Source organism: Tiliqua scincoides, chromosome 7, assembly GCF_035046505.1.
Source record: "Tiliqua scincoides isolate rTilSci1 chromosome 7, rTilSci1.hap2, whole genome shotgun sequence".
Lineage (NCBI taxonomy): Eukaryota > Metazoa > Chordata > Lepidosauria > Squamata > Scincidae > Tiliqua > Tiliqua scincoides.
This window is the reverse complement of record NC_089827.1, coordinates 27,243,147-27,255,198: the sequence shown is the minus strand read 5'-3', so window position 1 is coordinate 27,255,198 and position 12,052 is coordinate 27,243,147. Positions and strand designations below refer to the sequence as shown.

At 38.8% G+C, this 12,052-nt stretch overlaps 1 protein-coding gene across 2 annotated transcripts in view; it reads right to left on the bottom strand.

Annotated features, from left to right (window-relative positions):
* Positions 1-236: 236 nt before the first annotated feature.
* Positions 237-12,052, bottom strand: part of PIK3CG (phosphatidylinositol-4,5-bisphosphate 3-kinase catalytic subunit gamma) — a 37,326-nt gene continuing 25,510 nt past the window's right edge. For both annotated transcript variants that reach the window (XM_066634431.1, XM_066634430.1), the window contains exons 7-11: positions 10,888-10,978; positions 8,905-9,035; positions 6,174-6,285; positions 4,812-4,969; positions 237-2,928 (exon numbers count right to left, since the gene is read on the bottom strand). In XM_066634431.1, the coding sequence (XP_066490528.1) occupies positions 2,647-2,928; positions 4,812-4,969; positions 6,174-6,285; positions 8,905-9,035; positions 10,888-10,978 (774 nt within the window). In that variant the 3' untranslated portion in view covers positions 237-2,646. The remainder of the gene's footprint in view (positions 2,929-4,811; positions 4,970-6,173; positions 6,286-8,904; positions 9,036-10,887; positions 10,979-12,052) is intronic.

The window sequence follows — 12,052 nt, the reverse complement described above, 5'->3', positions numbered from 1 at the left end:
GGGGGCTCCCTGAGGGCTGCATTGAGAGGCCTCAAGGGCCGCATGTGGCCCCAGGGCCGGGATTTGGGCACCCCTGATCTAGATCATCATTATGTAATTTCACTTCTCCATGAACACTTGATTTGCAAGGGGATATAGTAAATCTACCATCTTCAGTTTGGTCATCCTGTAATGGCATCTTTTCATAATCATAGAGTTTTAGAAAAAAATTATAACCACTGAGAAATATAGGCATTTATTTCATTATATACAATTTAATAATTCATTTGAAAATTAAGATTAATTTTAAAATCTTAAGGTTATAGGTACAGTACAAAAAATTATAATACAGTCTGCACTTTAATATGTATGCAAGAAGCAGGGTTAGAAAATATTTTCCTGTTAGGTCTAACTTTTAATAACTCTAGCCTTTCCAATGTATATTTGATACGTTATAATTCCTACACACAGGGCAACAATTTAGACAAAGAAATAACTAACTGTTCTCAGGCGGAAGAGTTACAGAGTAGACCTAAGTGGCTTTGTTACAATTTGAGTCTGGATGTTAAGTCACTCATGGAAACAGAAAAACCTAAGCAATATATTAATATATTTCCTGTACACACTGTGTGATATATTAATGAACTGGTGTGTTACATTTCACATGGAAACAAATGTTCAGGATGTATTTGCTTTGGCAAAAATATATTTATAACAATTCAAGTCACAGACAAAATTGATACTATCAACAAAGTTACTGTCATTTTATATTTATACAATTCATTATAAATTCCCAGTATCCTTCTAGAGAAAAGGTTTATACACCAGTATTTACCTTGAATATATTATTTCTTCAGCTCCTATTTAATCATGGTGAAGTAAATACTAAGTAATGTCCCATTCCAAAACAATAGCCACAAACTCCAACTATCATTCAAATGTACCCTTTATTCTCAGATTCAGTGGGATTAGATCTGGATACCCAGATTTTGATTTCACAAACATTAGTCCCCAAACTGCATAGCAAATTGGTTCTGAAACTCACAAGAAAGGAAAATGCTGTTTGATGTGGCAAAGAAGGACCTGCTGTGTAGTCAAAGTTATACTGAGATCATGCAAGTTTTTGGGCAAACCCAAGACATTTCTATAGACCGAAACCAGTTTATATTTGAAGACTTAAAAACTGCACTGCAGACATAACCATTTCGTTTGTCAAGCATTTGGCAAAAGGAAGAATTCTTAGATGGTCTTCTAGAGAACAAGTACCACAATTTTAAAGCTTTTAAGGACCTGGTAAAACTTCACTGGATTACTATATCAATTAGTATAATAATGTCTCTGGACCATTAAAAATGATATTCATTCTTAGAAGCAGTTTCAGGAGAAATAGCATGAAACTCTTAAATCTAGTAGACACTGCTAAGGATTAAACTTAGGAGAAAGAAAGCACAGTAGTTCATTTCTCTGGGGTACTAAGATAATAAAAATGAAGTAGCCTGAGGTTTGGTCATAGTAACCCATGAAATAACTGCTGCTTATTCCTTAGCACAAGTTCAGTAAATGACCAGCCTGAAATTTTATGAGCCAGTTACATTTATATTAACCTCAGTTAATGTTTTCTTTTCCAGGTTCAAACTGGTTCCTGCACTCCACTCCTCCATCTTCGTTCCCCAAAGAGATTACCTGAATAAATGCTATAAGCGGTTGACCATTGAGAGGTCTACGGACTGTGATACTTTGGCTTCCAGGCTGACTCATGAACTACTTTCAGCTTCTGTGTCATACTAATTCTGGTAATAAATACTTCCTTGACTTTGAATGACAAAATGCCATCCACCAACTTCCTATCCTTAAATAATCAGAGTAGAAAAATTCATGTTGTTAGTACAGTAAACGTTTGCTTAACCAGCAACCTGGTTGCTTTGGTTAACTTGCACCCCTGACAGAGACAGCTCTTCATAAGTCACCCTCCCACCTGCCTGTCAGTCTTCTCCTTTGTTTACCAGACAGGGCTTCTTCAGCCATGTCACTCTGCCTTCTTTCCTTCCTCACAAAGGCCCTCTAGGAACTGAAATTTTCCACTTCCTTCCTCAGGAGGGCTCTGCTTAGGAAGGCCAGAATCCTAGAGGGCTCTCATGAGGAAGGAGAGTAGAGTGGCACATAGAGGGACCCCTGTCCAGTATGCAATGGGTTGGTGTCCATAGAAACTTTAACAGGCATATTTGGTTAACCTGCAACCCCCAATTCCCACAGATGCTGGTTAAAGCTTTTACTGTACTATAAAACAAAGAAATAATATAGTTAGGAGTGTCATTCAGAAGTGGGTACAATCTACTATTGAAAGCCTTGAAATTAATTAATTTGAATGAGAAAGAGAACATTTTATTTTTAAAATTATTTTGAAGGTCTGAGTCTGACTTCCTTTCATTTTCAGTAACTTGCTCTAACTGCATCTTAGTTTAACTAATAACATCTATGGCAAACCTCAACAAAACTTCTATTTTAAAATTGCTGCTTTGAAGCACCTGTAACTCCAAAAATAACATTTTCTAAGAAAAGTAGCATTTTTGGCAGAGGAACAGCTATTGAAAGTCTTTAAAACTTTCAATATTCAAAGACAAAGACATTACAAGTGGAAGCAGGCTGCTTGCCAATTGTCTGTACACGTTAGGCAGAATGCTTTTCTACTCCTTGTTTGATTCCTAGCACAAGATGTAGAAACCAATTGAATTGTACAGTCCAGCCTTTATCTCTACAAACTTCAATCTGATCCAGAAAATATCTTTTAGCATCATCTTCATGTTTGCCAACAGTTAAGGCATCACGGATGTATTCAATATCCTCTTTGCTGGTCAGCTGAGGCATTCCAGTCATAAGCATCATGGAGAACAGGATGATGAGAAGGTTTGTGTGATTTCGAAGAGCAAGGTAAGCCTTCACACATATATCCTATGGAACAAAAAGGTGATTTAACTAAAGACTATGAAGTGGAAGGACAAAAAATTCATTTAGATCCAATTTCAGGTTGATTTTATATTGTCTTTTTACAGCTTTGGTCACAATGTGTATGGTAAAACGTGACATTCACTGATGCAAGAAGTGCTTCTCCACACTAATGACCATTGTAGGCATCACATATATGTACTACCAAAAACCTATCCTTCACCTAGCTGCACAGAACTTGAACAATGAAGTACTGGGGAAAGAAGAGTCTATAGATAGGTCGTTGTTTGCTGCTTTTATGTTATTGATGTTTTTACATCTTTTAACTGCACCAGTATTGTTTTGTTTTTATTAGTTTCATTTAAATGTTTTTATTAATTGTATTTTATATTGTATTTTAATTGCTGTACACCACTTTGAGCACTGGAAAAGTGGTATAGAAATCTTTTAAATAAATAAGGACACAATCCTGAGAATGAGTTGGGCCTGCGCAAGTCCCTTGCGCCAGCCCAGGAGGGTCACAAACATTCCGTAAAGCATGTTTGCACCTTCTCAGGAGTAAGCCATATCGGCACAAGGAGGTGCACTGACACATGGAGGCTGAATCCAGTCTCTGTGGCGGCTTACTCCATGAGCCTTGCGTTGGCATTGGGGCCAGGGCATAAGGGGAAACATTTCCTCTTGCCTTTGGCTGAGCTGCCTTAGGTCCCTATCCTGCGCTGGATACAGTGCAAGCCTCTTGGCTTGCCTGTTCCAGCACAGGGTAGGATTGCACCCTAAGTGATACAGAATCCAAAGCAGACGTAAAAAGCTCTGTTGCACCTCTGAGGATGCAAAATGTGTACTGTTGCACAATGTTCTTGTGTGGAACTTTGTTGCAAGAGATTCATAAATGATTATTTTGTGCAAAGATGCAAATAATAATGCAATGGGCTAGTTGGATCTGTGGTTTTCAGTCTTCCTGACATCATAGAACAACTTCTACTGTTAATTTTCTCTGACAAGGAAGTCCAGCAAATAAAAGAAGATTCTTGATTTCTTCAAGAAGTATACTGCAGAGTACTGCTGGCCAAGCTTCTGAATGTGTGCATCCAGTACTCACCTGTATCCGCATGAGGCAACTAGCCTTCCCAACTAGCCTTCACAAACCTCCATTTGTGATCTTCTCATTGATAAATTTCTCTTCTCCTGATAAATTTCCATAAAGCCCTAACCACCAAAATGAATCCAAGAGGAACATACAACTAAATGTTTAAATGTTTAATTGCTACAACTGATGAGGGGAGGGAAGAATCTCTTAAAGTTTCAGAAGCAGTCAAGAGTCTCCAAGAATACAGAAATGTAAAACTATTTCAGATACCAGCACACACATTCCTATTCAACTTTATTCCTAGTACTTAGAAACCCCTTCACATATACCATGAATAGAGAAGCAGAGGGCAGCCCAGCTCCCTAGTACAAGCCTGTGTTGCTTGCATACCTTTGTATTTGTCTATGTCAAAATTTGATTTATAAAGAAGCTCTACAATAGTGCTAGTCAGGTCTCAGTGTCAGTTGTGCAATATCTCAACCCCACCAAGCACTTGGGATAAAGAGTAGCCTTGCTGCAGGGGCATAGTCTGTTCGTCATATTTTAAGAAGTCAGGGGAGATGTGCTGGAGAAAGGGAGCAGGGAACCTTGAAATTCTGTGTTCGTGACAAAACCTCCTCCCTTTCTTTGTATCTTGTGTCTATCAGATTGTAAATCTCCAAGTAGGACTTTTCTTCAGCTTTTTTATTATGTTAAAATATGTTTTATTATATTATAGTAACATGCATGGTTAACTGTTTATGTATAAAGGCAAGAGCATTTCCACCTCACTCTCAGACTACGCTTGAAGCTTCTGTACCTGAAAATGTTGGAAGCGCTGACTTGTTTTCTTTCCAGAGGTACCCATGACAAAAAGAAAGTCTGGTGTCAATACAAAAGGAACTCTCTCCTTATTAATTCCAAGGAAGCTTTTGTAATTTCCAAGAATATGGCCAAAGTCAATATGAAAGAGATTACCTTAGGGAGAAAAAAAACCAATTATTATTGCTTACGGATCATTAAGAATTACCCGCAGTTGCATCAATTTTGTGTGATTCTATATGACCTTTTTTGACCTAGGCATCATTTGTAACATTTCCAGTATGACTCTTCAAAAACAAATCAGTCCTCTTCAAGCCTTCTGCTTCCTCATTTACCTAATATTTTCATGCAACTAGCTCACTAGTTTTATCAATCCCCCCCCCAATACTCTGATTGTAGTACTTTGCTGTTCTCTCCTCTCTTTAACTAAAGGATGTTTAGGCTGAGGATATAATATTTTATGGTGATCAGCTAGCATCCCTGCTATGAGTAGCACACAAATACACTTAATGTTTTCCTTTGCACAAGTTATTTTATTATTACTTTATCCCAACAAACCTTCTACCTTCCAACTACCTTCCAACACTTTCTGGAGAGAACAGTATCTAAAAACAATAAGGTTCATAAACTGTTCCTTTCATTAGGCAGGTCAAACATACAGTAAAACACTTGCCAAGATTTTGTTCTGGCAGCCTGTAATTTTATTGACCAAGAACAACAACAACAATTTTTCCCAAGAAGGTAAAGCAGCATCATGGAAATGAATGAAATAAGGTATTCTGCAAAACTGTAGGGCAATGTAATATGGAATAGAATATAAAATTTTTTACCAAGAATTATATTCCACCAACAACTTCAAGTTCAGTCACCCCCTTCTCTACTGTGATGATACTATTTAAGTAGCAGAATTTGAAAAAGGAATTCCAGGAACACAATTAAAAATCATTCATATTAAACAGCAACTGAATAGAGGAGTGGCCAAACTCGCTTGATGTAAGAGCCGCATATGATAAGCTTCAGTTGCTTGAGAACCACGAGAGATGTTTGAGAGCTGCAACATTTAAGCTGCATTCAAATTCTTAAATATATTTACTCACAATGAACAAGAAACATGTTTTAATCCAGGGACCCTCAGTTTATAACCAGAAAATTACAAAATTTGAAATTTTTTAATTTACCTTTTACATAAATTGTGATGAAAAAAGGAACTCAGCCAACATATTTCCATGAGCTGTATATTACATGTCGAAAAGCATCATGTGGCTTGCAAGCCGTGGTTTGGCCACTCCTGCAATATATGCTTTAGCCCACATTTAAACTGAAATTTCTCTCATACTGGTATAAAAATCAATACTCTCACCTGACTCTGTGATCATAATGTTGTCATTATGCCTGTCTCCTATGCCAAGTACAAATGTTGCCACACAGTAACCCGCACAAGAGTATACAAATCTTTCCACAGCTGCCTGAAACTAATTCAAATACAGTAATGTAATAATAAAAAAGTCAGACATTTAGTCAAAATCAAACCAGTTCTAAATGTATTGACATGAATGAAGCAGAGTGCATTACAACATAACAGTTTGTTAACATTTGCAACAATTATGATTGTATATTGTTTCACATGTTCATATATTAACCACTCTGAGCATAGGAAAGGTAGTATTGTATTCAAATATTCTAAATTATTTCATTTTTTCCTGCTTAGTTGGAAGACCTAAAGCGCAATGGTGGATGCAGAAGGCGCCAGGATCAATTTCTAGCACCTACAGTTTGACAACAAGAGAACCCTGACTTTCACTGCTTTGCTTTTTCGACTATTTCAATGTATTACTTTCAATTTATAAGCTGGATAGCAAGCCCAGCATCACTCTTGCAGCCCAGCACACATCTAGCCAGGTGGCTCTGCCATCTGGCCAGCAGTTAGCTGAGACTAAGAAAAAGGTTGGAGTGTGGAAGCACTTCTTAAAGGTCTAGCTGTCTCTGCTGTCAATCAATCTGCAGCATGTGAAGGAGGAGGGTCTTGCTTCTGTGCATCAGGAAACAGCAGGAGCCCTGAGAACCCACTCCTCTGAAAAGCTCCCAAAGCACAGTCTTAATAACTCACTTATAAAGGTGGGATTCAGAGGAAAAAAGAAAAGTGAGACACGAGTTCCAATTCTGTTCATCTATATCCAGAAGTAACCTTGAATGCAATTAACCAATTTTTTTAAATTGCACAAGCAATCCTTAAACAACAACCTTTATTTACAAAGGTGGGGTGGAAGAAGATTGACATTCATCTATCTTTGACTTTTGTCCATGCTCTGGTTCCTAACCAGACAAACATGAATTGTAAGATCCCAGAGAGCCACCGCAAGCCAGATTAGAAAATGCTGAGCTACAATAACTAACACTCCACCTGCACAGACAGCTTTATAAAATATTTTCTTACTGCATACATGTAGTGTTTCAGAATACATCTTAAATATGCAATGTGTGAATGAGACAGGTATGTATTTGCAAATGCATGTACTCTGTGGGGAAACTCATCAAGGAGCTGGGATTGGCCATGCCTTCTTCTTAGGACTCAACTACATTATAGGAAATGTGTGGTTTGACCCTGTGCTATTGATTTTTAAAGCTAAATAGCAGCCATTGCAGGGACCTGTCATAAAATGTCTATATTTTATGTATATTTCTGTGTATATTTTACCTATTTTTTCATGTGAGAGTTAGCTTACAACTCAGTAGTCCCAGTCACTTTCCTTCAGAGCTGGCATGCAAACTGTAAAAGCTGCTAAATAGCTGCTAAAATGCAAATTGAGACCAGCAGAACTAGCTCAACTGATTTCAGAAGAATGACTAAAGTGGTCAGGTGACAGGTATTTCTCCAATCAGACAGCAGGGTCATTACAGCTGAATGCTAACTCCCAAGCAGATAGAAGTCTCTTTCTTATCTCCTCCTCCTCCAGACATCAAGGGCTCTGGCAAGATGCTCTTGCTAGGGGGCGTCACCAGGTGTACCTTTGGGGTATGCAAGGGGAGACTGATGATGCCAGCATCCAGTTATATAGGATGCAGTATTAGCCAAACCCTGTAAGATTTTATGTTGATTTTAGTTTGTGCCTCATAAATTCATTCAAGCTTTGCAGACAGCAGCTTGAGTTAAAGCACAGGTGTGAGATTCTGCACTACCTTACTGCCATCTTCTGGCCATTTGTATTATTTTCACTGGTCTGCAGGTTTACAGGTTGACTCAACCCCCCCTTTTTTGCCCAAAGTCAATGCTTCTTACTTTTGTTCTTGTTCATTTAATTTTGTTTTCTCCCATTTCTTTTATTAAACTTTTAATAAAATCTTTTATATTTTTACTCCGTCTAGTTCCTGGCAAGGGGGGAAAAAAATCAGTGGATTGTCATGTTTCCTCACTTTGGAGGTGCTACTGGTGAGAGTGGTTTTAATAGAGACCCCTGAAGTTCAGTATGGTTTTAGGAGGGGGGTTCTCCCCAGGGAATTCCTCTGGCTAGCCTGATTGCCTGGGCTGATGGCAGCAGAGTCAAACTAACAAGATCTTTCCCTGGTAAGAACATAAGAACAGCCCCACTGGATCAGACCATAGGCCCATCTAGTCCAGGTTCCTGTATCTCACAGCAGCTCACCAAATGCCCCACGGAGCACACAAGACAACAGGCACAACCTGCGTCCTGGTGCCCTCCTCTGCATCTGGCATTCTGACATAGCCCATTTAATTTGTGTGTCCAAACAAGGAAGAGAGGGGAAGGAAGTGAACGCTAAACTCTAGACACTACTGCCCTGGATCAACATCCACTAAACCCTGACTGGCCCATATATGATTTAATTTGGAAATCAAGAAGATCTATGTTTTAAAAGAGGCAATAACTCATATTAATTTGCAAATTGTTATCTAATGTGCAGTTAATTAGTAGAAAGTGTTTATTTCCTTGGCAAACAGTTGACGGACACAGAACACAGCATTAACAAATAAATTTCCTACAGCAAAATACCTTTCAGGGCAGGGACACATCCTCTTATTCTGTGAAAAGTGTCATAGCCCCAATGGCACAACAACAAACAAAAAGAATGCTTACCTTTTCTTCAATAACACACCTCTCCCTTAGCCACTGGTTCAGTACTTCATCCTTAAATGCCCCCGTGTTGCCAACTGTACTTTGCTGGATTTTGGCAATTGTTGTAGCATCTTTTACAATTTCAATCATTCCTATAAAAAGATGACATGGTAATATTCTGATAGAGTACCATTTGACCTGTATTAATACCTCAAAACATGATTAAAAAATGACAAATTGCAATTAAAAAGGACTATCATTTGAAACATGGAATGTATTCCCTTAAAGACCTTCTGTGCCACCATCACCCTCCATTTTAGAGATTAATGTCTTGTCTACATAGGTCCCATAGATATCCAGTCCTGGGTCATCTACATCAACCTCCAGTCTCTAGGTTTGTGCTAGGGACATAATATAATCCACTTTTCCAGCTTTCATTTTTATTCAGTCCTGAATGTGTTTTAGCTAAATGCTTCCCCAAGACAACCTAAACAAGCTTCCTGGATTTTTTCTCAGAGTTAAAGCAGAGTTAGCCTAATTCAAGTGTAAGTATGTAGTACACATGCAATGCTTACGGCACTGAAGAGGTATACAGCTAAAATGTAAAGAGGAAAAATCCACACAATAGTGGGACGTTGCTGCTTCTTTCTTATGCTCCCCTTGATATTCGTGAAACGTTTTTATTACAATCTTTAAAAATTACATGTGAACGCCTAGTGTGTTATAGCTGTGTGAGCTTAACCTCTAAAATTGTGAGAAAATGTACCTCTACCCCAAGTTCCCAAAATAGGACAAAGCCAAATTTTGTGTGAGGGGAATACAGAGTTGGCCCATCCATGAGAGCAACTGGTGGTTGTACCAGGCTACAGACTGGTCTTGAGGCACCCATCTGTGTCCACCTACTTGCCTCCACTGTTATTCCTCCTCCTATTCTGGATTAGAAAAAAAAAGAGGGATAGATAGGAGGAGAGTGCTGAATTAGAACACTGAAGTGGGAGGAGCAGAGGCTGGCACATCAGGCAACAGGGGTAGCATCCGGCATGCCACCCAATTAGGTCTTGGCTAGCCCTGGGGGTGTATGTTATAGATCAGGGCTCTCTAGACTCCAGCCCGAGGGTCGGATCTGGTGCCTGTTCAAAGCCCTCCCCTGCAAGAAAGGTGGAGCCTCCACGAAGAGCCTCCGCAAAGTGCCTCCATATGTCCCCATTCCTTACTGCATCCAGCTGGCTTCTGAAGTCCCAGAAGACTTTGTGCCTGGATTTCTGGGCAGAAGTGGATGGGCGTGGCAAGGAATGAGGGTGCATGGAAGTGCTTTGCAGAAGGTCTCCAGTGGAATGGAAAGTGCCGTCCACGCTGGGGAAGCCTTTGCCAGTGTGCAGAGGTCTCCACTTTGGAGGCCACTGTTATAGCGGTCATATATCACGAGCAATAGCCAGTGTGTGTCTGTAATTTGTACAACTACAATATGTACACATCTCAATAGCAAAAGGAACATAGGCACTTGCTGAGGAATGAACTGCATTTCTTCATGGTAACTGAAATTGGTTCAAATGCCTGCTGTGATCAGGAAGCACCAAAAATGGTCCAACTAAAATAGTTTCTCAAATATGGAATTCAAGTTTGATTAGAATTTACTAATTGGAAAGTGGATTTACTGAGATGCACTACATGTACAACTTACTACATTTTCTTTACAGAAGTTCTTCCGTGTAGGATGATGTGCAAAGCAGCTATCTGTCTCAGATTAAAGTAGTGCTAGTTCACAGATAAAAATGTCTCATGTATACATACATACACAGTAACAAAAAAACTGACATGAGTTGATAAGAGTATTGAAAAGTTTTGTCCTATGTCATTTCCTTCATTCATATTTCTTTGCCTGGAATGTCATTTCTGGTGAAAGGGGCAATCTAGTAAGACTGGTGCAAAACAGAACAAAACACAACAGAACAAGTTCTTGCTAGCATGGTAATGCTTTGAAACTGGTTGTCTTAAATGCAATACCTATTTTATTTCCTGTAGAAATACAGCCATATGGCAACAGACATAAATCTAAGGATTCTTCTTCCCAGATTGACTCCATTATTCTAAGTATCTAGGAAAACAAAACAAAAACACATAAGTACTTTATCATAACTACTTGGGTGTCTTTAAAAGAAAAAGAACAACTTGTAATCAAACATGTTATATCCATTTTGTCAAATAAACCTGAAAGAACAAGCAACCATAACTGCATTTCTTGATAAAATGTGCAGCAGAATTTTAAAAAACAACCTAAATGGCAAATGTATACATACTGTAGCTTTCACACTTGTAAACCATCATTATGTATGACAAAGGTTCCCAAAATGTGTGCCGATAGACACTATGGCTGTGTACTTTATCTTCTAGTGCTACAAGCACTAGAGAGTTTTCTTTTTAAATCTACTAGCATGCTTGGGTCATGTTCATTTTTTAGGCTCCATTGGGCTAGCCAGTCTAGAATCTCTCCAAGCTAGCTTGGAGCTAGAGAAGACGGCTGCTACCATGTTACATCACTTCCACCTATTTTTATTAGAACTAATTGAGGAACCTCTCAAAAACACGATGGCCTCCAGAGTGTATGGTGACCTCTCCTGTGTTTCTCAATCGGTGGGTTGGGACCCACCAGGTGGGTCGCAAACCAATTTAAGGTGGGTCCCCATTCATTTCAATATTTTATTTTTAATATATTAGACTTGATACTACCATATGTGACTGCATTTGGGGAAATGTTACAGAACTGTATTTTTTAATAGGCTACTATGTATATGCTTTTAACCATGATTGTAAATGGGACTTACTCCTGGGTAAGTGTGGGTAGGACTGCAGCCTAGGATTGTTAAAAAATTTTTCCACTTGATAGGTCACGTGTGGTTATTCTGGTGGTTCCTGACAGATTCTCATTCTAAAAAGTGTGTCCCGGTGCTCAAAGTGTGAGAACTACTGCTCTATACAATTGATTTCAGGGTGGGGCACCATATTGCTATTTTTAAAATAACTGTGCTGAAAGCATGCTAGCAGTGTGCTGGAAATATCTCTTCTGTCAATTCTTATATCTAAAATGCAGCCTCTAACGTGCCATAAGAAGGGCTAAAGTATACCTTAAAAATTAAGACAATACTGTAAATCAGTGGTTCCCTAGCTTTTT